The sequence below is a fragment of the Aethalodelphis obliquidens genome, unplaced genomic scaffold, assembly GCF_003676395.1.
Source record: "Aethalodelphis obliquidens isolate GAN/ISIS:26980383/991018 unplaced genomic scaffold, ASM367639v1 scaffold8, whole genome shotgun sequence".
In the NCBI taxonomy this organism is placed as follows: domain Eukaryota; kingdom Metazoa; phylum Chordata; class Mammalia; order Artiodactyla; family Delphinidae; genus Aethalodelphis; species Aethalodelphis obliquidens.
The window spans coordinates 11,377,951-11,405,561 of record NW_020837952.1 but is presented as its reverse complement, the minus strand read 5'-3'; the positions used below and the strand labels follow the sequence as shown (position 1 = coordinate 11,405,561).

The following is a 27,611-nucleotide window of genomic DNA, read 5'->3' as shown; positions in this document are numbered from 1 at the left end:
AATTATTACTCAGTATATCAAAACCACAACAACATTAAAGAGAATACCCATATAAATAATATCTATATATTAAATTATAGATTTCTATTTTGTGGAAATCCACATTTATTTTTTTATGAGGTGGTAATAGGCAAGGTAAATTAAGAATTTTAAAGTGTTCTTTAACAAACAATAAGAATCAAGGATTCATTTCATCTTTAACAATCCACAGGCCAAGGTAAACGTAAATGTCCTAGGAAATGTCTAATTTCCCCACAGTAATAAACATCTTAGGAACACTGCCATATGAACAATAATTATTAAATATTTTTTGCTGTAATGCAACAAGTATATGTTTACATCCTCAGGGGTTTTTATCACATAAACATAGTATGCAGCCTAACAAAGTAGGAAAAAAGTACCAAGACTTAGATCAAAGTACTTAAATTCAAGTCCCAAGTCTGCCATCTACTAGTTTACTTGAAAATGATTCTAATACCACAGCATTGTATCAGAAATGGCGGTGATAAGAAGGTAACTAAAATTTAATGTTATCTCATAAATAATCTTTTAGAATATTTCATTGACTCAGGATAAACCCCTATAATGAAATTATTCTGTCCATTTCATAGATGAAGGTACTGAGGTGCAATGATTTAAAGTAACTTTTCTCAAAGTCATACTGCAAACTAAGTGGTGAAAAGGTCTAATTTGGGTCTAAATCTTACGTTCCTTCCACTAAGCCATATCGAGTAAATGAAAAAACACTCTAAATTATATACCACTGTATGGTGATGATAAGAAATGAAAATAACTTTTATTATAATAAAGAAGCGCATTATACTTCCTAATAAAACAGAGCACTTTATGTTACATATTCACATACTGAAGTTACTCTGAATACCACTTGATATGGCCCACAAATATTAAAATCTCCAAATACTTCCTTCAGTATTTTAAGTATATCCTTTCGTATTTTATAAGTTTGAACGTTAACAAGTGACTTAAGCCTCAAGTGGACTTATCTACTTTTTGCAGGTCTGCGTTATCCTTCAAACAGGAGGGAAGAGCTGCACTTCTAAGAGAAACGCTACCGGCGTCTATCAAGCCTCCAAGGCACAAGACCACGTGGTACCACTCAGAAGCCTAAGGTTCCGTACTCCCCTCCCTCCTTTTGACAAGGAACTAGGAACTAAGGTTCCTTTCTCTTAAGTGGCGCCCTGACACATGCCACCTGTGTAGTACGAACCGCAAACATCCTGCAGCCGGCCTCCCGGAAGAATATGAGAATCAGAATAGGGAACTTGGAGGCCGACAATGCCGGGAAAAGAAATGACTAAAGAAGTAGAGGGTGAGATCCTGATCAGCTGCGGGACCAGGACCTGTCAAACATTAAGAGACTCACACCAACGAGTGTAACCTATCGTTCGGGAAGGCCTGGGGTGGGAGCGGCACTACCAGAGGAAGAAGGACGAAGAGAACTGCACGAGCCGCCGGCGCCGCCGCCGCTCCCCGCAAGCCTCTTAGCATGCCCCGACGAGCCACGAACCCTGTCCCTCATTTCGGGTCCAATCTTTGCTCCAACCTTTCGGGAGCGGCCAAAATCCTGCTGCCCGAGGCGGCCGCCGCCGGACCTGCCCGCACCTGTCACCACCGAGACACCAGACCGCAGTTCCCGCCCAGTTCTCCACCACCCTCGGGTAACCACAGCCACCTCAACCCCTTTCCCTCACCAGGTGTCCCCTTTCCGGAGCGGGGTTTTGAGCAGCGTCGCGATGTCAGACCGCTGGATGTCCAAATCCGCCGCTCCGCCTTCCGCCATCTTCTTCCACTAGCGGTAGCGGAGGCGGCAGCGACGGACGGCGGCACGCCCCAGAGCATTGTGGGAATGGCGTCCCGCGGCCCCTCCCAGTCGGCAGGTCGAAACCAAAAGAGACGTAAGGTTGGGGGGGTGCGCCTCCGGAGAAGCGTTGGGCCCGGGCGGAGTGAGTGCGCCGCGGTGGTCTGCTGCCCCCCATCGGCTCCCGCCCGTCCAGCAGCTCGCCTCGGCCTCCTCCGGCCCGCGACCGCCTGGTTTTAACTCTTGTCTGTGGGGCCTCGGTCCTCTCGCGCTTCAGTGGTGCCACCACCCCGTCCGTCCTTGACTTCTGCCTTCCCCTCCCTCTTTCCCACAGACGCCTGAAAACCCTTATTTGCGCATTCACTCACGCTTGAGGGTGGGGCGGAGGGCGTGGGGACGTCTAAAATATGGCAGAAAATTTTTAACAGGTCCGTGACTCGAGTCTTTTCGTTGCGAGTCGCGGAACCTAAACCCCGTGAATATTGGGCCAAACAGAGAACAATACGAAACCGAACGCTTAGCCGCAGTGATCTGCCTGGGCTCTTTCTTGCGCTTCTATTCCTGCTGTAGGTGGAGACCTTTTACAGGTTCTTTGTGACGCCTCCCCAGGCACACCCAGATAGCTAAGCTGCAGTGAAAAACATGTTCCAGTTCCTCGGTGAACAGTGTAAAATATGTATCGAATAATGCCAGGTACTAAAGGGGAAAAAACGGGCAAGAAACCCATTCTTCTAGATGTTAGGAAGTAACATTTTCTTAGGCGCACCTTCGCATGGTGTGTGCACCTGAAAGTAGATAATACCAGCTATTATTTGAAGCTAGTTGTGTTATAAATGGGAAAATCGAGTTTCTCAAAAGTTAAATGCCAACGTCACACAGTAAGTGGAGAGGCAATCCAGCTTCCAAAGCCCACTGGCTATCTATACACTATAGTACACTAATTACCACTCCGTATGAAAGCCTAAATTAAAATGTAAACTGAGCTGCACTAGAGTCATAAAACAACCCCCCCAAAACCTTTGTACAACTAGCGGCTAGCACAATGCTGCCTAACACATAAGAACCACCCAAATATGTGTTTCATAAATGAATTGTGGCAAAACTGCTTAAGTAATTCCAAGCATGAAGATGTCTGGAGATTTGACTTTAAGATAACACGTGATGTGAAAAGACTAAACGATGGATAAGAATTCCTGCATGATCTCTCTTGTTTACTCATTTTCAACCTCTACCCTAACTCATTTGGTGAGAATGCAGTAACTGGGTGTAATATGCTACTAAGAAGTGCTAAATCCTTCCAAAGGTAGTGTATATTGGTATTGTAATTTGTGTGTATCAGCATTATTACTGCTTATTTTCTTTGAAATAATACTATTTTGTATTATCGTATCATCCTTGATTTGAAATTCTGGAAACAGCTTCCAATTACTGCTATTTCTTATACATTTGACTCTTGACAAGTTAAAAATTAGAGTTTGTTTAACTATGAATACCATCAAAGGGTTACGTTTCCCTCCTTTCCCACCCAACCTCTGAAAGAGAACTAAGTAGTTTTCCAGAGAAAGGCAGCATGATATGGGAAAAATAGTGGAGTCATATGAACATGAGTTCAAACCTCATCTCAACCTCTAGCTGCAAAGTGTTTAACTTATAGTTTAGTCATTAAATTGGGAATAACAGTACCTATGTTAAAGAATTTTTATAAAGATTAAATGAAACAATATGTTTATTACTGGGACATAGTAGCCAATCAATAAACACTAATGTTGTTCACTATTGACAGGATGAATTGTAATAATGTGTAAATTATATCTCAATAAAGCTGTTGGAAAAAAGTTACGGACTTTGAAGGCAAACATACTCTCCATCATTTTATAAACATAACATAATTGAGAAGTGATGCCTCATGCACACTCTGCTGTCCAATTTCCTTTCAAAGAAAGTGCATTTTTGATATGTTGAAGTCTGTAGCTATGCAAAAAATGAAATAACCTTTTCTTCATTTGCACCATGTTCAAGGCAATGAGTTAATTGGATATAGATGTGTAAGTTCAATGTCAATTTGAATTATATGTCAGATTTATGAGGTCATTTTGTAGACCTAACTAGTTGCCTTCAGAGTCAAGAAAGAAATAATAGTCATAGTATTTTATTTAACAAGCACTTATAAAGCACCAAACCAGGTTCTAAACACTTTGATGGAAGTATTATCTTGATCCTCATAACAACTGCATGAGGCAGGTATTATTATTATTACCATTCTGTAGATGAGGTATTGAGGCAAGTGGCAGAACCCATATTTGAAACCAAACAGTCTAGCTCCAGAATCTAGAAGTTTTGAGTAAGCTTTTATTTTTCTACTGACCTTCATGATCTTGATTACAGCAATCAACTTTCTAGTGACTTTAGTTTACTAATTTATGGAAATTCTGCTTATTTTACTTATGCTTATTCTACTCTCAATTATGAAGAGAAATAAGATATTGTTTATAAATACTAAATTGGTTAAGGTCCACTACTGAATATTTTCTCTACTGAATAGCTAAGTAGATAATTGATGAGAAATGTTACTTTCCCATGAATCACACAGATAATTGAATATAAGCCAGGGGTTACATCAGCTTGTTTGGAATAAGCATCTTCATTGATGCTTCCCTTAGTTAATTTTATAAAAATGTAGTATTTACTTGGTGATTGCCATTGCCTTCTCAGACTCTGCACCTTTCTTGTCCATTAAAAATTTAACCTAGGGCTTTGAATAGGGAAAGGGGGTATGCTGGGTACTTTAGAAATTAGGCTTGATATGAATAAAGTGCACCTTACGTAAAGGCAGGATTCCTTCATCTTCAAATAATTTCCTCTCTGCTCACCGATGTTTAAATGATCCCTTTCAGAAAGGTTCTTGTATCCTGCAATTAAAAGATAGGACTTCAAATGTCAACAGTCCAGGAGAGAGTAAGTCTTAAAGCTAAGGTGTTAAATGAGAGCTGGTTTTCAGCCTGAGATGGATCAGAGAAAGAAGAAAAAGCACTGCATTTTAAAAAAAAAATAGAGCTGAATGCAAGAAAGTACAAAGAATTCCAAGAGGAGCTTTGCATACTTCACAATTTTGTTTGGTGCTGGCTACATGAGCCTAAGGAAAAATCAGCTAGAATCAGCACATCCCCTAAAGCAACAATGATTGATGACCTAGCTGTCTTTATTTCTCAACACTTCCTATCTCAGGTCTTCAGGAACCACTGTTTCATTTTTTCCTTCTTCCTTGTCCTTCCTCTACAGTTATTCCCTCCGATAACGCCCCACTCCCCCCATGCCTGCTCAACTATCTAAACCCTTCATTCTTTTCTCTTTTGTAATTTTATAACTCTCTTTTCGCTTTACTAGCTCTCTGGACAGCTAAAAGGCAGTGGAAAGGCGGGGGAGTAGTGCAAACACCAAAACAGCATGTAGTAATGTGCTTAATCTGTTAATGATATTTTTAAACTTGAGATAGGAATAAAAATTGTAAGTGCCACGATGCAGTTTTTAAAACTTAAAAAAAACAAAACCCACAGAGACTTCTTATTTCAGATAAGTGTTAGGTGCTGATAAAGAGAAAGAAAAAGTAGTGAAATGAATACAGTGCCTTAGAGAAAAGGCCAGTATACTTGGATTTTGACTCTGGCTCAGTGCCACTAACTAGCTGGGTCACCTTGGCCAAGTTATTTAATCTCTGTGAACATTTGTTTTCTAATTAAAAATAAGGTGATTAGACTCTTCTGGGGCTGAAACTCAAATGCTTGCAAGGGTTCAATATAGCTAATGTAAATGGGCGAAGAAAAACTGTTAAGACAGTAAGGAGTTGCGGGAACGCTAATGAATGATCTGCCCTAACTAAAGTTACTTAAATTAAAAAAATTAGAACAAACAAATTATACCTTCTACCCTAAAGGATCTAGAAAGTTTAATTTTAACATGGGCATGAAGTCTGCTAATGAATTAATCTGAGCTGCTACTTTTTATTCTCTATTTTGGAAGATACACAAAATGCTGTGAAAGCTGACACTACTCTGAAGGCTGATGTCAATCTATAGTAGATACTAAATGATCAGAGAACTAAATTGAATTGAATCAATAAACAAGTCGAATAGTCTTATACGTCTAGAATTATAGCAAAAAAATTCTTAAGACATAGTATAGTCTGTGGGTCCTAGATATTTCAAAATGAAATGTACCTGTATGGTGGGAAACTTTTCCAAGAAAAGACTCTGGTTATCCTATCCAATCAAGAGTAATATAGATTAAATCAAGGTTGATAGGAGGGAAATCTGCCTGTTTTATTTTTTCTTTATTTGTTGCTTATATGTATTGACAGGTTAAAGGTTGAATATGTTATTATATTTATATATAGACTTCAAGGTTGCTAAAGAACCACTTCATGAAAAAATAGAAATGCTAAGTAGCTTCTGGGTCCTTTTCCCAAGCTTCATAATAATAGATGGACTTTAGAAATCTAAATCATTTCAAACATGCTGATCTTTTGTTTTAAAGGACAGGTTAAATTAAACAAAATATTGATCTTAACATTATATACTTGATCATACTTACATAAGTTTTGTGCACGAGTTTAAACATGTTTTCTTTTATGCCCATGGGTCTTCAAAATCTACACATCCAAAGTGAGGTAGAGACTTGTGTAATGATCCAGTGATTCTTCAACTATATAGAGTCCAGAGAGATTAACTTTGTTTCCTTCCAAGAGAGGACTGAATTATTCAGATTTTCTGTTTGAACAATCCTTCTCTTCATTTTGGCTTAGGTAGTGAAAGGATTTAAACTGCTTACACAGAGTTTTAGAACAATATAATAGCAGTTCTTAATACATCTGTGTTCTGGGAGTGATATAAACATTGTATGAGGAATTTTTCATGATGTTGTCTTCCAGGTATCTCTAAGCAATAGGGGCACTACAGACCACATGGACAGTTTAGTCAAGTTAGAAGACATCAACAATGAAGGTAAAACAAGTCTAGTGATTTTATAAAAATATTTACTATCACTTTTTGTTGCTAGCCAGTATGCTTCTGTCTAGGCCCTTTGAACTATGTCAGTTGTGCATTTCTAAAATTATTTGTGGCCCAAGACCACTATGTAATACATTGGATGTGATTTGTTTAGCATGAGGAATTCATGATATGTGCAGGAAATAACAATATACCTCCACACATAACTTGATTTACTTAATGTTTATGGAAATTTAACACAATATAGTGGAAAATTATATATCTTAGAAAGACCTATATTTGAATGCCCCATTCTGCTACTTACTAGTTCTGTGATACTAGAAACTTTAGTTTCCTCATCTGTGAAATGGGAATAATAGACTTCTTTTATAGCATTCAGTCAAAAAGAGAATGAAGTAATGAATGTGAAACTCATAATAGAGCTCAATATATAGTAGCAATTATTACTTATGAAATATCTGTCCCTCTTAGACTGGGGCAGATACTAAATTTGAATGTTTAAACAAATTCATTAAGATCACAAAGCTGTATGCAGTAATATAAACAATTCTGTTAAAATTAGTAGTATCCTATGTCAAAGACACCCAATCATTAAAGTGGCCGAGAAGGATGATATTAAAAGTCCAGCTTTACTCACAGTCTTTTCTGTGAAGGTGTTCTTAAGGGTAAAACAATGTACTTGGAAGCCAATAGTGGAATATGATAAAAAAATATTTTCATATGATTATGAATGTCCTCTAATTATAAATATAGATACATAATAGATCAAATACATGTGTTATAGTCATCTTACCTGTGGACTGAGACTGACAGCACAGAAGGCAGAGTAGTGGCTCCCCAAAGATGTCCAAGTCCTAATCCTGGAACCTGTGAATATGTTACCTTATGTGGCAACATGGAAAAAGGGACTTTGTTGATTTGATTAAGGTTGAGGACCCTGAGATGGGGAGATTATCTTGCATTATCCAGTTGGGTCCAATCTAGTCACATGAATCTACCGCTGACCACAGCCAGAAACTTTCCTGGCTGTGGTCAGAGGTAGATATGACAACGGAGGAGCAGCTTTGAAGATGGAATAAGGGGACCATGAGCCAAGGAATGTAGATGGCTTCTAGAAGCTGGAAAAGGCAAGGAAATGAAGTCTCCAGAAAGGAAGGCTGTCTTGATTTTAGCTCAGTGAAATCTGTATTCCACTTCTAACCGATAGAAATGTAAGATAAAACGTGTGTTGTTTCAAGCCACCAAGTTTGTGGTTACTTGTTACAGTAGCAATAGAAAGCTAATGCAGATAGGTAGTAGAACAGCCTATCTTGAGGAAATTAAGACAAGGCAAAATATTTTCAGATCTAAAATTGACCACTGTATCCACCTACTGTGGCACTACACAGATATGTTATGTCGTGGATAACAAGAAATTGGGCTCAATAAGATATATTCTCTGGACTGCTGGTTCACAAAAGTATGGAAGATATTTTTAGCAATGAACTGTAAAACTGACACAATATAGAAAGTAATAGCTATACTAAAGTCTTCAGTGATTATGAGATACTTTTTAACTTTTTAGGCAATGTTGCCTAATTCTTAACATCAAATTTTAATAAATATTCATCAAGAATGATGACATGGAGTTTGTAAATTATGCTGATTACATTTCCACTGGGTCAGGTGTAAGCCATGGATACATGACTGTAGATACAAACAGCTTCTGGACCAGTTGTAGTAGAATAATTATTGGCATACTATGCAGAGAAACGCTATAAAGACTCACTAATAGAGACTCTGAAACAGTTCAGGGAAGCAAGAGCACCAGTTAAGCCAACCTCATGCACTACAATCAGAGGAAACTGAGTCAAGATGACTTATGAGGAGTAGAGCTGTAAATACATATGAGCTGGATAATACATATAACTGCTAGCCAAAATAGATTACAAATCCGTACACGTGGTCAAAACTTTGTTTCCTTCCTTCCTTCTGCCCTCCTTCTCGCCCTCCTTCCCTTCTTCCCTGTCTTCCTTCTGACCTCCCAAGGTATTTGACACAGATCTATGTGGACAATGGTTCTTTGATAAGTATATACTTACTGAATGAAATGGCTTTGCAGGCAAGTTAAAACTAAGGATAAAACCCATGTCTACTGACTACTTAAAGTGGTTAATGGAAAACAGAAGTAGATCAAGGTAAGGGGGAAAGTACCCTGTCTTTAATAGAGCAAGAGCTGAGTGGTTTTAAGTAATGCCCTTTAGACTCCATAATGCTCTAACCGCTTTTGAATAGTTTGTGTAAATGGTGCTATACAGCAAGTTTCTTTTAGCCCTTTCAGAGAAAAATGAATTTCAATTTTGTTTCTCTTGAAGTGGAAGTAAAAGAAACTAGGAAATTAAAAGACAGTTCAGAACTGTCAGACTTCCAAAATAGAGGAATTTTTCTCCAAATTCTTCTACTGTTAACATGATTTGCATTTGTAAGCTTTCTATTTTCATATTGCATAAATTAATTCAGAAAACAAATAATAACAATTTATAAAGATGTGAATACTTTTTTGTCTGAAAGAACTTTAAAACTATGTTAAAGAGAGTAAATACGTTTTTTTAAAATATAGAAAGACTCATCTAAGGGAAATGATAATTCACTGGGAAGGAAATTTTTACTGACAATGATTTTTTTAAAAATTAAATTAATTAATTAATTTATTTTTGCCTGCATTGGATCTTTGTTGCTGTGCGCGGACTTTCCCTAGTTGCAGTGAGCGGGGGCTACTCTTCGTTGTCGTGTGTAGGCTTCTCACTGCGGTGGCTTCTCTTGTTTTGGAGCACGGGCTCTAGGTGTGCAGGATTCAGTAGTTGTGGTTCGCGGGCTCCAGAGCGCAGGCTCAGTAGTTGTGGCGCATGGGCTTAGTTGCTCCGCGGCATGTGGGATCTTCCCAGACCAGGGCTCGAACCCGTGTCCCCTGAATTGGCAGGCGGATTCTTAACCACTGCGCTACCAGGGAAGTCCCTACTGACAATGATTTTGTTACATGTTTGCTATCATGATATGGAAGAACATTTGTGATGAAATCAACTCAGGAATTAGGTGTTTCTTTAAAAGCTATAGAAATAGTATTTGCTGATTAAGAATAGACTTGGGTACCTCAAATTAAATTCTAGGGCTTCCCCCTCTAAAAAGGAACTCTTAAATTAGGTAACAAGGAATCTAAGAAGAGAATGCAGTCCTTCATATGAACTTCAGAACGGGATGATAGAACTCATTTGGAATTTATTCTTCCTTTTCACCACTGAAGGTATATTACTTATCCAACGGACTGTTAATGGCTGGAGGGTTAAAAAGGAAAATGGGTGTTTCTAAACTAACTCAGGCAGTGTTTCGAAAAGTCTGGTCTGTAAATTAGCTGTATCACAAACACTTAAGGTGCATTTTAAAATGTGGATTATTAGGCCCAACTCCAGACACAGTGAATCAGAATCTTTAGGGGATAAGGTTGAGAATGCTGCATATTAACAATCTCACAGGTGGTTGTTATGCTCTCCAAAGTTTGGGAAGCATTAGTGTAAAGAGATAGGTTAGCTTCTTGAATTAATTTTGCCGAAATTCAGGCAATGACCTTGTGATAAGAGTGCAGTTATATTGTAGCTGTAAGGCTGGATTGTCAGTTCTTGATAGAAAAATTTCTATACCCAGCCCTCTAAGAATATTTAGTTTCAGTAAATTAAATGAACAAACTCTAGTATAACTCTCATATACTGTAACTGGCATCACTTCATCTAAGATTCTTTTCCTTCCTAAAAATTATGGCAATTTCTTTAATAAAAATGCTGGGTTGTATCAGTGGATTGATTTTATATTCAATCATTTCTTCTTTTTGATATCTCTATATTAACCATTTATAGTCCATTTGGCTTCAGTTTTTTAGTAGATAAATCATATTTTAGTTAAAGCACAATAAACTAAGAATTGTGTATCTAATTGATGATAACTATCTTTAGTAAGCAATGTAAAAGTAATTTATTTTTATGTTAAAAAAGTTGTACTGGGCTTCCCTGGTGGCACAGTGGTTGAGACTGCGCCTGCCGATGCAGGGGACACCGGTTCGTGCCCTGGTCCGGGAAGATCCCACATGCCGCGGAGTGGCTGGGCCCGTGAGCCACGGCCGCTGAGCTTGCGCGTCCGGAGCCTGTGCTCCGCAGCGGGAGAGGCCACAACAGTGAGAGGCCCGCGTACCGCAAAAAAAAAATTTAGAAAAAGAAAAATAATTTAAAAAAAGAAAAAAAAAATATAAAATAAAGTCAGGGATTTAGATTTGTTACCCTGATCGAATTTAGCCCTAAGTCTATAATAAATATTAGGGAGAAAAGCTCTCATTCACTTTCAGTGCCTCAAATAGTAAAATACAAACTCTTGAATGGAGAATCAAAGATGAACTATTTGAGAATGAGAAGTAAATATTATTTGAACAATATTTACAGTAGTCGTTATACATGAGGGGGGCTCCTGGGAACACTGTAAGCAAGTGCTTGACTCTTGAAATGACAAATAGGGAGGAAACAGTCTGAAAATATCCATTTGTAGAGTTGAAATCAAATGTCCTTAGAACTCAATGGACGTAGCAATCATCTCATTTAATCCTTACCTTTTGGATGAGCAGTTTAATACTTAGAAACATTGCAACTTACCCAGGTCATAAAGCTAGTAAAAGGGTAGGGTCAGGACTAGCATCCAAATAACCTTACTCTTACTTCGTTGCTCTTGCTATAATGTCACATTAATTCAGTAAGTCACTATATTAATGATATTGGGCATTCTTAATGTAACATGATTTGCTACTAAATTGGAAACTGTACTAATAGTGCCAAAGGTCAGAGTACTCCCTATGGCAGAGACTGCTTACTGTCTCTAAATGTATACTCTCCTTTTCTTCCATAGCAATAGAAGTTCCAGCTGAACACATGGCTACACAACCAAACACTCTGGATGTTTTTTTCTTTTTTAAAACCACTTTGAGATATAATTCACATACCGTACATTTGACTCCTTTAAAGTGTGCAATCTAATGTCTTTTAGTACATTCACAGAATTGTGTATCCATCGCCCCAATATTAGAATATCGTCATTACCTTCCCCAAACCCCATATCCCGTAGCTGTCACCCCAATCCCTTCAGCCCTTCAGCCCCAAGCAACCATGAATCTATTTTCTGTCTCTATAGATTTGCCTATTTCGACATTTCATTTAAGTAGAATCATACAATATATGCTCCCTTGTGACTGGCCTCTTTGATTTTGCATAATGTTTTCAAGGTTCATCTATGTAGCATGTATCAGTAAGTGATTTCTTTTTATTGAATAATAATAATAATAATTCCATTGTATGGATATACCACACTTAAGTTAATCCACTCATAGTTGATGGACATTTGATAGGTTTCCATTTTTGGACTACTATGAATAATGTTGCTGTGAACATCACGTACAATTGTTTGTGTGGATATTTCCACTTCTCTTGGGTATGTACCTAGGAGTGGGATTGCTGGGTCAAATGGTCACTCTATGTCTAATCATTTGAAGAACTATCAGACTGTTTTCCAAAGTGGCTGCAGCATTTTACATTGCCACCAGCAGTCTATGAGGGTCCCAATTTCTGCACATCCTCAGCAATCCTTGTTATTATCTGTCTTTTTGACTATAGGCATCCTAGTGTGTGTAAAGTGATATCTCATTGTGGTTTTGATTTGCATTTTCCTGATGGCTAATGATATTGAGCATCTTTTCGTTTGCTTATTGGCCCTTTGTATATCTTCTTTGGATAAATGTCCATCCACATTCTTTGCCCATTTTATAATTGGATTTTTTAATTACTGAGTTATGTGTTCTGTAAATATTTTAGATCCTAGACCTTTATCAGATAGATGATGTCCAAAAATTTTCTCCCATTGTGTGGGTTATCTTTTCACTTTTTTGTTGGTGTCCTTTGAAGCAAAAGGTTTTAAATTTCATGTCCAATTTTATCTGTTTATTCTTTTTTTGCTTGTTCTTTTGGTGTTCTAAGACATTGCTTAATCTGAGGTCCTAAAGATTTATACCTATATTTTCTTCTCAGAGTCTTATAGCTTTGGATCTTACATTTAGTCTTTGATCCATTTTGAGTTAATTTTTGTATGTGGTGTGAGGTAAGGGTCCAATTTATTTCTTTTGTATGTGGAAATTCCAGCACTATTAGTTAAAAATACTATTCCTTCCCCCATTTAATTGTTTTGGCACCCTCTTTGAAAATTAACTAATGATAGCTAGGAAGACTCTCCATTTTATTCATCTCTGTATTTATCCTTATGGCAGTATCACAAGGCATTGATTAATCTAGCTTTGCAATATGCTGTGAAATCGAGAAGTGTGAGTTCACCAACCTTGTTCTTCTCTCTCAGGATTGTTTTGGCTATTCTGAGATTCTTGAAATGCCTTAATAATATTAGAATTAACTTCTCAATTTTTGTAAAGAAGTCAGCTGGGATTTTGATAAAGATTGCTTGGGATCTGTAGATCAGTTTGGGAAGTAATGTCATCTTAACAATATTGTCTCTCAATTTATGAACATGGTGTCACACCATGGTCTATTAATCTCCCTTGCTAATACATGTGGTCATGTTCTAGGTTGTGGTCAATAGAATGTGAGCAGAAGTGATATGTGAAACTTCTTATTCATGTTCTTAAAAGGAAGGATCATGTTTATCACTCCCCTGTTTGTGTTCTTCCTTTCTGGTGGCTGAAAATTGGAGATGTTAGTGGGAGTTAGAGTTACCACCTTTTCCATAAATTGGAGTAGATGTCCTGTCTCCTCTTTTTATAAGGGCTTTAATCCCTACATGAGGCCCCACCTTTATGACCTAATCTAACTTTAATCGCTTCCTAAAGGTCCTACTTTCAAATACCATCACACTGGGGATTGGAGCTTCAATATGTGAATTTGGGGGCCAGTGGTACACAAAAACATTTCAGTCCATAGTATTCTGCCACTGGATTTCGCAAATTTATATCCTTCTCACAGGTAAAATACATTCACTCTACCTGAATAAAGCCAAAACTCTTGACTCTTTCCAGCATCAATTCTAAAGTCCATCTAAATTACATATGGGTGAGACTCGAGCTATGATTCATCTTGAGGCAAAAATTCCTCTCCAGCTGTGAGTGAACATGTGAAACCAAGCAGTTCTGCACTTCCGAAATTCAATGTGAGACAGACATTTCTCAATGTGAAATAGACATTTCCATTCTAAATGGGAGAAATGGGAGAGAAGGAATGGATGCTGGGTCCCAAGCAAGTTAAACTCTAGCAAGGCAAATCCCAATGGATTTTTTTTTAGTGTAAAAATTAATTAAGCGTTTATTTAAGTTTTAGTTTAATTAAGTTTTTTTAAAATTAATTTTTATTGGAGTTCATTGGATCTTAAGGTGAGAGAATAGTCCTGGTTGGATGCTCTGCCCTCCAAATCTCCTGGAGTGGCCAATACCATCCCCATGGCTCAGTGGGAACACACAGTCTACACCACAGTTCTTCCAGTGGGCCTCATGCCCCCACAGCTCCAGGCAGTCCCACCCCATAGCTTCCCTCCGTGGCTGTCTGGCCTGTTGAAAGTGAGGTGGTGGCCCTGAAGATCTCTGAATCACCCTCAGGGCCATTCTTTTTTTTTTTTTTTTTTACATCTTTATTGGAGTATAATTGCTTTACAATGGTGTGTTAGTTTCTGCTTTATAACAAAGTGAGTCAGTTATACATATACATATGTCCCCATATCTCTTCCCTCTTGCATCTCCCTCCCTCCTCCCTCCCTATCCCACCCCTCTAGGTGGTCACAAAGCACTGAGCTGATCTCCCCCTCAGGGCCATTCTTCCCTTATCATGAAGAATAACACATGTTCACAGCCTAATAGCACTATGGTTGAGGTCCTGTAGGGTCTAAGAAGTCTGACAGCCTTCCTTCATTTTGTCCCCTCTCCATTACTTTCAGTTCAAACCGGCAGTGCTGCTGCTGGGATGTTGATTAGATTTGTGATTCACACCCATGTTAAACTCCTAATTGAATGGTCAGTCAGCCATACCCTTAGCATTCTCTTCTGAACACACTTTCTCATTTTTTTTATGGACAGGCTGAGAATTTTCCAAATATTTAAGTTCTAGTTCCTTTTTGCTCAGTAATTCTGTATTCAATTCAAATCTCTTTTCTTATATTTCACTATATGCAGTCAGAAGGAACCAAGCTACTCCTTCACATTTTTTTTGGAAATCTCCTCAGCTGAATACCCAGTTTTATCATTTGCAAGTTCTACCTTCCACAACACACTAGAATGCAAACACAAGTTAGCCAAATTCTCTGCCACTGTATAATGAGGATAGCCTTTCCTCCAGTTTCCAATAATCTGTTCCTCATTTCCATCTGAGACCCCATCAGAATGGCCTTTTACCATCCACATTTCTACCAGCATTCTGTTCATGATTATTTATGTATTCTCTAAGAAGGTGGAGGCTTTCTCTCTAGTTTTCCTCTTTTCTTTCTGAGCTCTCACCAGCATCACCTTTAGCAGTCTCTTCATGACAGTATGAGATTTTTCTACCATGCATTTCAAAATTCTTCCATCCTCTACCCATTACCCAATTCCAAAGGTACTTCCACATTTTTAGATATTTGTTACAGCAGCATCCTACTTCTTTTTTTTTTTTTTTTTTTTTTTTTTTGGTGGTACACAGGCCTCTCACTGTTGTGGCCTCTCCCGTTGCAGAGCACAGGCTCCGGACGCGCAGGCTCAGCGGCCATGTCTCACGGGCCCAGCTGCTCCGCAGCATGTGGGATCTTCCCGGACTGGGGCACAAACCCGTGTCCCCTGCATCGGCAGGCGGACTCTCAACCACTGCACCACCAGGGAAGCCCCTCATCCTACTTCTTAATACCAATTTCTTTATTAGTCAGGATTCTTCAGAGAAACAGAACCAATAGGATACACACACATATATAAGATATACATATACATATATATAGGATATACATATACATAAATTTATTTATTTCTTTATTGGCTTATGCAGTTATAGAAGTTGAGAAGTCCTATGATCTGTCATCTGGAAGCTGGAGGGCTAGGAATGCCAGTGATATAAATTCCAGTCTGAGTCTGAAGACCCAAGAACCTGCAGAAGGTGCAGATGGTGCAAGTCCCAGTCCAAAGACAGGTGAAGACTGATGATTCAATTCAAGCAGTTAATCAGGGAGAGAGAGCCATCTCATGTTTCCTCCTCTTTTTATAAGGGCACTAATCCAATCATGAGGACCCCACCCTCATAACCTAATGTAATCCTAATTGCCCTCCAAAGGACCTACCTCCAAATTCCATGGTGCTGGGGGTTAGGGCTTCAAAATATGACTTTGGCTTGGGCACCACATTCTGGTCATAGCAAAAGGTAAAATTACAACTAAGATGCAAATGAAGAAACAATTCATAAATTGAATCCTTTTAAAATTTATTTTATTTTTTATTGAAGTATAGTTGATTTATGATATGATATTAGTTTCAGGTGTACAACATATTGATTCACTATTTTTATAGGTTATGCTCCATTTAAAGTTATTACAAAATAATGGCTATATGTCCCTGTGCTGTACAATATATCCTTATTGCTTATTTATTTTATACATAGTAGTTTGTATCTGTTAATCCCCTACCCCTACATAATTTTTTTTTCCCTACATAAATTAAATTCTTGATCTGAGAAAATCTCCCTATACTACTTGGCTTTTGCTGTGCAACCGACTACCCATATACTTGGTAGCATGCAGGGAATATAAGCTTTCATTTATTTCTTACACCTATTGTTACTAAGGCTTGACAAATCTAGTTTAGACTCAGCTGACCTTGGCTCTAAGCTGCAAGTTGGGTCCAAGTATGCCCTACATTTCTGTTATCATAAAGATCAGTGTACCTGAGGCATATCCTTCTGATGTGAAAAGCTGGAATGCAAGAGAGAAAGCTCAGTCATATAAGCACATTGCAAGCCTCTGGTCCTTTCAGGTCCATTAACATTCAATTGGCCAAAGGATATTAAATGGCCAAGCCCCAAATTAAATAGGGGCAAAATATACTCCTCTCCAGAGGAGGAAGGAAAAGAATGACTATTTGTTGAACAATGTTTTAAATCTAATCTACTACAGTCTACTTTTTCAGTCACAAATTTTTATTCACCAACCCTATGTAAAATACACTCACTTCCATTTCAAGACACCCCAAAAGTCTCATTCAGTCATGACATCAGATTTAAAGTTTAGGATCACATGATTTATATAAGTTTTAGAGTATCTCTTTGTGATTCAAAGACCTAGAAACTTAAAGGATACGGTATCTGCTCTCATACATTCAACATATGATGGTGGAACAAGGACAGGATAACTATAATAGACACTTACATTTGAAAAGGAGAAGAATGAGATACAGATAGGAGTCACTGGCTCATACCAATTTTGAAATCTTGCTAGACAAGTATTTCCAAGTACCTCCACCTTGGGGGTCTGGGATGTTCCTTGATGAAGTCCTAGTTCCGTCTCTTGGAACTAGAGTTCTGTCTCTAGTCCTAGTCCCATCTGTGCTTCTTCATGGCTCTTTGCTCTGTCCTCTTGTGGCGAGGAAGGATCTTTATTTATTTTTATCATCCTCCTTAGCCACTTCTGAAGAGGGCTTTTCTTTGTAGCTAAGATGATGTCATGGTCTGGTCCCTGCCTATAGAAAGTTGGGGCCCAAAGTTCTTTTTACATTTGAAAAGTCTCAGTTTCTTTTAGCTCAGGCCTGTGGTGCTTTGGCTAGAATAGCTTTCAAAAACAGTCATGGATTTTCTATGTATTGATTCCAGTCAATGCTACATACCAAAATGTTCCACAGTTCTCTTTGAGATATGGTCATCCTACTTTATAGACTTAATTACAGATATTTTGGGTACCGTCAAGGTTTTCTGGGACCATATCCTTTATTTCTTTAGATCCCTTTTATCCAGGTGAAAAGATTTAGTAGATAACATCTGTAGTAGACACTGTCTACTTAAGCTCATCTCTGTGGCTGCATGATTGATACCTAATGGTTAGTTGATCATAAAAGGAAAAAGTTGAGGTTTATTTATGAATGACTTAGCTCAGTATGTGGGTCAAAGCCAAGAAAAGGATCACGTCTGCACTACAGATCCTTTCTTGGGTGGGCTTAAAAGAAAGCAGAGAAATTCTCCCAATAATCAGAACTTTGGGTGGTACACCTGGTCATCGACTTTGCATGGAAAGACAAGTTTGTTCAGGGGCCTGCAAAGAGAACTATTGTTAGACTGAGGGCCAGGAAGCCTGAGGAAAAGTTATATGGATGGACCTAAGGAGATGGGCAAAAGTGTCAAGAGTTTTGTATTACATGTGAGCACCAACCATAAAGCATACACCACAGAGGAAGTATTGAACAAATTGACTGAATGATTACCACAGTTGGCATCAAATAGCCTCTATCCCCAGAGGTGGAACAATGAGCACATGAATATCATAGCCACAGGGGCAGGGATGGTGGCTATACAAGGGGCCCACAGCACAGTTCCTATTTACCAAGACTGAGCTAGCTGTTACTGCTGCCAAATGTCCAACTTGCTGGGAACAGAGGCCAATGCTGAGCCTGTAATATGGAATCATCCCTAGAGGAGAAACAAATGGTGGCAAGTTAAGTACCTTGGACCCTGATTCTGGAAAAGGCAATGACTCATCTTGATTACAATTGATATTACATGCATGAATTTTCGTTTCCTGCCAGCAGTATCTCCACCATCTCCACCATCAAAGGGCTTACGGAGGGTTTGATCTCATGGCATAGGATCTTTTATAATATATCAAACAACGGGCCACAATGCCTAGGAGATGCTCCATTCTAGGGGGCATCTAGTGTGTAATGACTAGTTGATATGGGGTTTTAAAGGTGTGGCCTCAATGCCTCAGTTTGGAACAACTCAGAGGAGCCATTTAGTTTCAGTGGATTGAAGTCTTTTTGTAAATGCATTATAGCCCAATTTCTTTCTCTGCTCAATCTTGCTTGCTTCCTTTCTTCCACAGGTTTTGATCCTGAGAGCACTTCTTGGCAGGCTAATCTCCATGTCAGAGCTGACTTTCATGGCAGTTTGACCTGCAATACCACCTTTATCTTTTCTGAGGTTTTAACAAAGCGTGTTTCAGTACACCCTTGATTTTGTCTTTACCCTGAGGTCAAGTATTACTGGTAGTAGCCTAGACTTGCTTTTTCTCTGAAGTTGGAATTTGGTGATAAACAGTTTCACTTCTAACCCTGCAAGTTTCAGAATTTCCGGACTGTATATTTTTTCTCAACTATAATTCAGGCAGGTCTTTTTGAGTTCATCTCTTTATTATGCCTTTTCAAGTACAGCTAGCAGCAACCCACTTTTTAACATTCTGCTTTGAAATCATCTCACCTAACTTCACAAGTTTATTAAGTACATGTTCTGCCTTCCATGTTATTGCAGGTGACAGTTTTCCCAAACGTTTTTCCACTACATAACACTGCTGCCATTTTTCCACTCTCCTATGACAAGTACATCATTGCCTGCTGTCCATTCCCAAGACCAGTGCTGCACAACTTAGGTTTTTGTTACAGCAGCACTTTAAATACCAAATTCTGTATCAGTCAAATTTTTCTGCCTTTCAAAACACTCCAAATCCTAGTATCACACAATAATCTACATATATTTCTTATACATTTGTGGGTTGGATGGAGTTTGGCTGATCTTGGCAGGACTCAACTGGTCTCTAAGCTGCAAGTTGGGTCTAAGTCTGCTTCACACATATCTCATCTTCCTCAAGCCAGAAGCTAGCCCTGTTCTCATGCAAAAAGCAAGAGACCAAGAAACAAGCCCAACTATGCAACCCCACATCAGTAGTAGAGAAGTGTATTCCTCCTGTGGGGCAAGGGAAAGGGAGTGATCATTTGCTGAAAAATCTTCTATCTACTATATTACCAGAATGCAGAATAGAGAGATAAAGTATGGAAAACATGAAAGAACAATAATTTAATGGAGAATGGATAAAACACAACATATGTCTAATAGGAGTTCCAGAATAAAAAATAAGCAATATTCAAACAGAAAATGCCTATGATTTTTTCCAGAATAAAAAACAAAGTCTTCAGATTCAAAAATTAAAATGATCTTGATGCAAGTAAAACTAAAAAAAACAACTCTCTCTTTCTCTATACACACACACACACACACACACACACACACACACACACACACACACACTCTTTCTCTCTCTAAAGATACACAAACACATACCTATATGTACAGAAATTAAAATGTTTGATAAGAAAAAGAAAAATAAATCCATACATATACATTCATACCTATAAATACCTAGACCCATTTTCATGAGCATAAAAATATGAATCTCAGAGAAAATCTTAAATACTAAGAGAAAAGACAGTTCCCTATTAAAGAAATGCCATTTAGGTAGAAAACTTCTCATCAGCTACAGTGTATGCAAGAAGACATTGGGAAAATATCTTCAAAGTGCTGAGGGGAAAATTACTATCAGCTTAAAATCCTGTATGCAGTGAAATTATTCAAGATGAAGGGAAAGAGATTTTTAGGAAAAGATTGAGTTTACAGCATACTGACCTTCTCACAGCTTCTCACACAATGTACTTCAGGAAGATGAAAATTGAATTTAGAAATGAATGTAAGAAGCCATTATGAATGAGAAAATAAATACACATAACCATTGATTAGACTGATTTTGAAGGAGGGGTGTTTTAAAAAGTAGTTGTGTGGACTTCCCTGGTGGTACAGTGGATAAGAATCCTTCTGCCAATCCAGGGGACACAGGTTTGGTCTCTGGTCCGGGAAGATCCCACATGCTGCGGAGCAACTAAGCCCATGCACCACAACTACTGAGACTGTGCTCTAGAGCCCATGAGACACAATTACTGAGCCCACATGCCACAACTACTGAAGCTGGTGCCCCTAGAGCCTGTGATCTGCAACAAGAGAAGCCACCACAAGGAGAAGCTTGTGCACCACAACGAAGAGTAGTCCCTGCTCGCCGCAACTAGAGAAAGCCCGCGCGCCTCAACGAAGACCCAATGCAGCCAAAAGTAAAATTAAATTAAATATTAAAAAAAAAAGTTGTTGTATGAATGACTTTTTTTTTTTTTTTTTGTGGTACATGGGCCTCTCACTGTTGTGGCCTCTCCCGTTGAGGAGCACAGGCTCCAGACATGCAGGCTCAGCGACCATGGCTCACGGGCCCAGCCGCTCCGTGGCATATGGGATCTTCCCAGACCGGGGCATGAACCCGTGTCCCCTGCATTGGAAGGCGGACTCTCAACCATTGCGCCAACAGGGAATCCCTGTATGAATGACTTTTGAGGACATCATGCTGAGTGAAATAAGCCAGTCACAAAAAATAAATACTATAGTATTCCATTTACACAAGGTCCCTGGAGTAGTCAAATTCATGGAGACAGAAAATGTAACGGTGGTTATAAAGGGCTGGGGAAAGAGAGGAATGGGGGGGGGGGCTGTTGTTTAACGGGTATAAAATTTCAGTTTTGCAAGGTGAAAAGAGTTCTGGAGATTGGGTGCATAGCAATGTGAATATAATTAACACTACTGAACTGTACACTTAAAAATGGTTGTGACAGTAATTTTGTTTTGCATATTTTATAATTAAAAATGAAAACAAAGAAAGTTGAAAGGAAATAATTTTAACAAATACAATAAATGGTCTAAGTGTAGCAGTATCAATTAACTTTAGACCGTTTTAAGAAAGTATGTTAAAAATTTAAGGGTAACTGTTACAAAAAGGAAAAAAAATATAAGACAGTAAATTAAGCCAATCCACTAGAAGGGAAACAGCAATGACAGCAGCAACAATAGCAAATAGGGAGAAACTAAAAGAAGCAGCAATGGAAGGCATAGCATATAGAAAGCATAGCATATTTATGATAGTAGAAATAAGGCCAAATATAATCACAGTAAATATGAGTGATTGGATTTGTTAAAAACCAGAGGTTTTATACCTATTTAAAAAATAAAACAGCCTTAAGCAATTTATGAGGTACCAAAAACATGAAGACATACAGAAATGGTGAACATGAAATGATCGAAAATAATATGCCAGGAGAACACCAAAGAAAGTTGGTTTTGCTGGTAGATCAAAACCTATTCTGAGTTGTCTTACCATCTATTATCAATCAAATTTCTATCAATATAGACTATGAGGCAAAAAAGAAAATAACTTATTAGAAAAAAGTCACTATTTAATGATAAAAATAACAGTTTATAAGGAAAATGTAGCATCTTGAATCTTTTCGTATCTAGAGGCATGACCTCAAAACATATAAAGCAGAAAGTCTAAAGAATTGTAAGTAGGAAAAAAAAAAAAGAATTGTAAGTAGAAATTGAGAAACTCTTTTAAAAGATCCCAAATGCTGCAACTAAGACCCAGCACAGTCAAAATAAATATTTTTAAAAAAGCTGATGGATCAAGCAAAAATCAATAAAGATAGAGAATATTAGGACAACATAAGCAATACGCTTGATCTAATAATCATATATAGACTCTTCTGGCCAACATTTAGATTATTTCAAACATGGGTAAAACGTTTACAAAAATCAAGCAGTACAAAGCCATAAAGAAGATTTCAAAAAATATCAAACAATCCATGTCATAAAGAGCTCCTTTTCTGAACAAAATCAGAAATCTGAAGAAAAAGATGGCCCCAAATACTATGTGTTTGAAAACTAAATGGTTCATGGCTAAAATAAATCAAATTGGAAATTATATAACATTTATAAAGGAATAACAGTGAGAATAGTCTGGTGGTAAAACAGAACCAAGAGTGACATGTAAGGTCTAAATGCATAAATAAGAAAAAAACGAAAACTAGTGAGCTAAAATTTCATTTTAAAATATTGAAAAAGTACAACAGAATAAGTCACAGAAATTAACAAAACAGAAAGTACAAACAAAAAGAAGGATCAAAAAAAGCCAAAATCTGGTCCTTTGAAAAGACAGGGATATTTTATAAAATGAGAAGAATGATGCCAGTGTGCAATGAATGTTAACTAATAGCTGTAATCATTAAGAGAAGATTGCTACTGAGCCATCATCTTAGTTTTCTGGGTTTATACCATGTAGTTAGTTTTTGCTGGTTCAAGTCCCTGGCATTTAACCACACAATAAAACAAAAAATCAGCCCATAAGTGATAACCTTTACAAATAATCATGAATATATATTGTTGCTTGGTTTAATCGACTGCATAATGTTTTATAAAAATTACTTCATTTACTTGATAAACTGAAAGGGCTATGGGGCTCGATTCCAGCCTAAAGGCACATGATATGCACCTATAAATATATAATTAGGCAGTTCTTAAAACCAAATTTGCTAGTGCTACATTGCAGGTCCAGCATCATAAGTACTAAAGCATTTTCCTGCCAGGCTTCCTTTATCAGCGTTATTACTAAGTGGAGAAGCTTGGCATTCAAATGTAGTCTCTATATGAGAATACGTAATGGAAAATTGATAACCTGGATATATCCTATATAATATCTTCTTACTATGTAAATCTTTCATAACTAAGGGTGTTTTCATTTTCTTAATATCTTGAGTATCTTAATATTTAAAAATCTTAATAACAGCTTAAAATCAATAATTTTGCCTGTAGTTTTCAACACAATTTTATGTAAAACATATTTATTATCTACTTTTCAGGTCAGTGACTCATTTAAAAAGACTTTTAAGTGAATCTAGCTTTGGGGAAGAAATGTGCTTATTTTTAAATAATAGGTTTTTGATTAGAGTTTTACAAGGTGGTTGGTTATTACAGATTACGTTCACATAAGGTATGTGAATTTCAATCTATGTGAACTTTACTCCAATCAAAGTACTGTGTTTCCTTGGACTAAGAAGACTTTGCTTTTTAATCTTATACATGTATTAGGCTAGGTGCGTGTGATGTTAAATTTTAAAATTTGAAATATTTTAAAAATATAGGAAATTACACAAAGTAATAAAACATACAGTAGAAAATGACCATAAAGAATCCTCAATAGTTAACATTTTGTCATAATTGCTTTACCTTTTTATAATATAGTGACTAAAACATTAAGGATAAGTTGGAGTCTTTGTCCCCCCAATCTAGTCCCATTTCCTTCCCCTTTCCCTATAAATTCAATGTGTCTTTTCTTTCTTTCTTGTTTTAAATGTCTCTCTATATTTATTTCTCTGTATCTTAGACTGGAACACAAAGCTTTAATTTTAGTTTGAAGATAGGTGAAAATCACAACTTGGACTTGGTTCAAGGCTTTTATATTGGTGTACCGCAAAAGCAGTTAATAAGCAGTGCTAAGGATATAAATGAGGTAAGGATGCAGGTAGGTGAATTCATCTGCCCACTTCCTGCTTGTTTGTATATCACAAAAAATTTGGTGGCTTCAACAGCTCTAGCAACTTAGCCAGGCTAATCTTTTCTGTATTGTTCCAACTTTAATATATGTGCTGCTGAAGCAAGCGCTCGATGTGTCTTTTCATTCAAATTTTATGCCTTTACACACGTAAAAATATATTCAGATAAAATTTAGAGTATTGTCTTATGTTTTAGACTTTACTTAAATGAATTCATCCTGTATAAATTATACTGCAACTGCTTTTTTTTCTGACAGCATTGTTTTTTATAATCCACTAATTATGTATATATGTGTGTATATATATATATATATATATATATATATAAAATTTGTGGGTTGCTTTTACTTGCTGTATGATATTCTATCATTTAAACATACCATATTTTAGTTATTTTCCTTCCGATAGACATTTCAGTTTTGGTCAATATTTTGCATATGTACCCTCTTATAAATGTGTGAGAGTTTCTCTAGAGTATGTATCTAGAAGTAGGAATGTTGAGTTTTACAGTATGTTCATGTTAACCTCCATGTCCTTTATTTACTTTTTGCCAAAGTATTATACCTAAATAGTTAAAAATTCAGAGTATAGCATAAAAATTGTAGAGTATAGCATAAAAAATTGTAGTCCCCTTTTCTACCTTCTCTCATTCTTCTCCCTGGAAGCCACCACTTCCAACTGTTTTAAAAGTTTATTCTGATATTTACCTCCATTTATATACAATATGCACGTAGAGCCATCGCTTGATTATTAATTGTAAACATCTGTTGTCTTCTTGCTTTGGAACATAAAGACTTTAGCTCATTCATAGCTTCTTATTCCTTCCTTCTATTTTTCTATATAATTTTGTATCTCAGTTTTTGCTTATTAAATCTCTAATTGTGTCAGCATCTTTTGACTACATAAATATTGATCACTGTTGGGCCAAGCATTAGACTATACTTTTATTTCCTATCTTTTTTTCTGAAGTTGATAATTGCTTGATTTTTTATCTTCATTCATTATTTTTCTTTGAAAATTTGAATAAAGTTTTCCCATAGTTCCAAAACTGCCATAAAATATATCTCAATATAATTTTCATCAGGCCTAAACTTCAGGACAACTTATTTGTTCTATTTCCCCCCTGGAAACATCAACATTGGACATATCTGATGTCCTGACAATCTGAATTGGTTGCATTCTCAGCTTTGATGTTCACTGTTATCTTGGAACTTTCTTTCGTCACCATTTTTGGAATTTTGTTTGCTTTCCTTCTATCTTCTTTCTGGAGCCAAAAGGAGGAAAGAGGAGAAGGGTCCTACTGCTCAGTATGAACTCTTTTCACCACCTCTTCATCTATGCCTGGTCATCTTCCAACTGGGACCTCTCTGTATTTCCAGAGAACAAATACTTGTTTCCCTGCAGGGATTGGGGAAGTTGCCTGGCTTCTTTGAGGATGAGAACTTGGGAGTTTCATTACAAGCTGTACAGTCTTACAAGCAATCTGTGTGTTTTCAGCCCCTTCTCTGCATCACTGCCTCCAACTCTTGAGCCATTCTAGGGTTCTGAGGGCTAAGGCAGCTTGCTTATCTTTGCTTCTCCCAGTATAGGCAAAAATGTTGTATTTCTGTTTCTTTTTCTTGTTGTTTGAGATAATTTCCAAATGGGGAAGCAGTCAGAAACGTCTTGTGTTCCTTCTACTATGATATATTGCTTCCTCCGAGGACACAGAAGTTAGACTTCCACATTCCCAGTAACTGTTGTGGCAGCAGTTGCTGGAACCAAGTTAGGAACGCCACTGAGAGATTGGGAAATTAGACTGAAATTAACTGAAAGAGCTAGATAAAGCTTATCTATCAGCCAGGATAAGGACTTAATGTTAGAGAATTAAATTGAGTGTAAAAAAAGAAAGGAAAGGGTAGCCCCTTTTCAAGGTGGCAAAGATATTTCTGAGTCCTCCTTTGGAAAATTCCTTCAAAACAAAGAGAAGAGAAAAATGAAACTCTGACTTTATCTCTGATGAAAATAGGAGACATTTGTATCTCTGAACCATCTTAAGTGCTTACAGGAGAAGTACCGATGTGAGGCAGGTTTGCTGCATGATCTGACCCCAATCTAACCTTACAAGATTATCTTTTATCACTTTCTTACATGTACCTCATGTTTAAACAAAAATGGGTCCTTCAGTTTCCCAGAATATATCTACCTTTCATATCTTCTTGTTATGCAGGACACATGCTATTCTCTCCTCATAAAATAATGGTGCTTAACGTTGGCTTGTGTGTGTGTCAGGAGAGGTGTTGAGAATTAAATAACCTCCTGGTGAGCTAGTATGCAGTTAAGATTAAAAACCACTGGTCTGGAATGTCCTCACCACCCCTTTTCTCTTCTGCCCTCAGGCTTTTCTGTAACCAAACTCTACTCATTGTTTCTGGTCATCTCAAGGTCCACCTCAAACTCTTCCTGACCCTCCTCACCCTCCATTCCCCTATCCAGATATTAGTTCTTCCTCCAGTGATCCTCTGTAGCTCTTTATTTGTACACTTCTTCTGGCACATATTATATTCTTGAACATGGAGGAATGACACTTGTTATTTGTTTTTGTCATCTCTGGACTGTAAATCTCTGGAACGATTGAGCCTCTTCATTTTTACATCTTTCAAAGCATCTAGCACAGGGGTTTTCATATAAGTGGCTACTCAATAAACATTTGTAACATTGAATAATTCACCTTTGATGAGGTGCATTTTTTTTAACTGAGAAAACTGAGATTAGAAGTCTGTGGGATGTGAAAATAAGGGCATATTCAGTGACAGGTCAGGATTAATGAGTATTTCTTCCATGTTTGAGTGTATGGTTTAAAGGACTAAAAGTCTGGCTAGCTATAATGTTTCTAACACAGAGATAAGTAATATACACATCTTTAAAGTTTTACCTAAGTTTACAATTTCTAATTTTCTGTCAGAAAACAACTCTGAAAAGAGAGCCACCTTAATTATTGTATATTTCTAGACCCAATAATTAGAGAGCCAATTAAGTAGTATTTGCTGACTAAAAAATTACACAACATACGAAACAGGAAATTATAGTGCAATATATCAAAGCAACAGTACTTATAAATTCAAATTGCTTGAGTCTGTCAGCCTTTACCTGGTGCGTTTTAGATATTCATTGTTTGAAGGACTTAAATAATACAAGGTAAATTGATGTAAAAGTCTGAAGATGGGGGTCAATGCTAAAGATTTGGGGGAGGGGGCAGTAATATACTGATGGTAGCTAAGGCCCAGAGAATAGATGGGATTGCTTCAGAAGAGTATGTCAAGAGAAAGATGTGGACCAAGAA

The 27,611-nt window shown here is 37.4% G+C and overlaps 1 protein-coding gene and 1 long non-coding RNA gene across 7 annotated transcripts in view; one reads left to right on the top strand and one right to left on the bottom strand.

The window, feature by feature from the left end:
• The window catches only part of USP15 (ubiquitin specific peptidase 15), a 127,820-nt gene extending 125,943 nt beyond the window's left edge, over nt 1–1,877 (bottom strand). For all 6 annotated transcript variants that reach the window (XM_027106875.1, XM_027106878.1, XM_027106877.1 and 3 more), the window contains exon 1: nt 1,713–1,877. In XM_027106875.1, the coding sequence (XP_026962676.1) occupies nt 1,713–1,801 (89 nt within the window). In that variant the 5' untranslated portion in view covers nt 1,802–1,877. The remainder of the gene's footprint in view (nt 1–1,712) is intronic.
• Nucleotides 1,820–24,250, top strand: LOC113620675 (uncharacterized). The gene is made up of 3 exons (XR_003432861.1): nt 1,820–1,916; nt 6,744–6,816; nt 24,121–24,250. It is a non-coding gene; the product is annotated as an uncharacterized LOC113620675 (long non-coding RNA).
• Nucleotides 24,251–27,611: the final 3,361 nt, after the last annotated feature.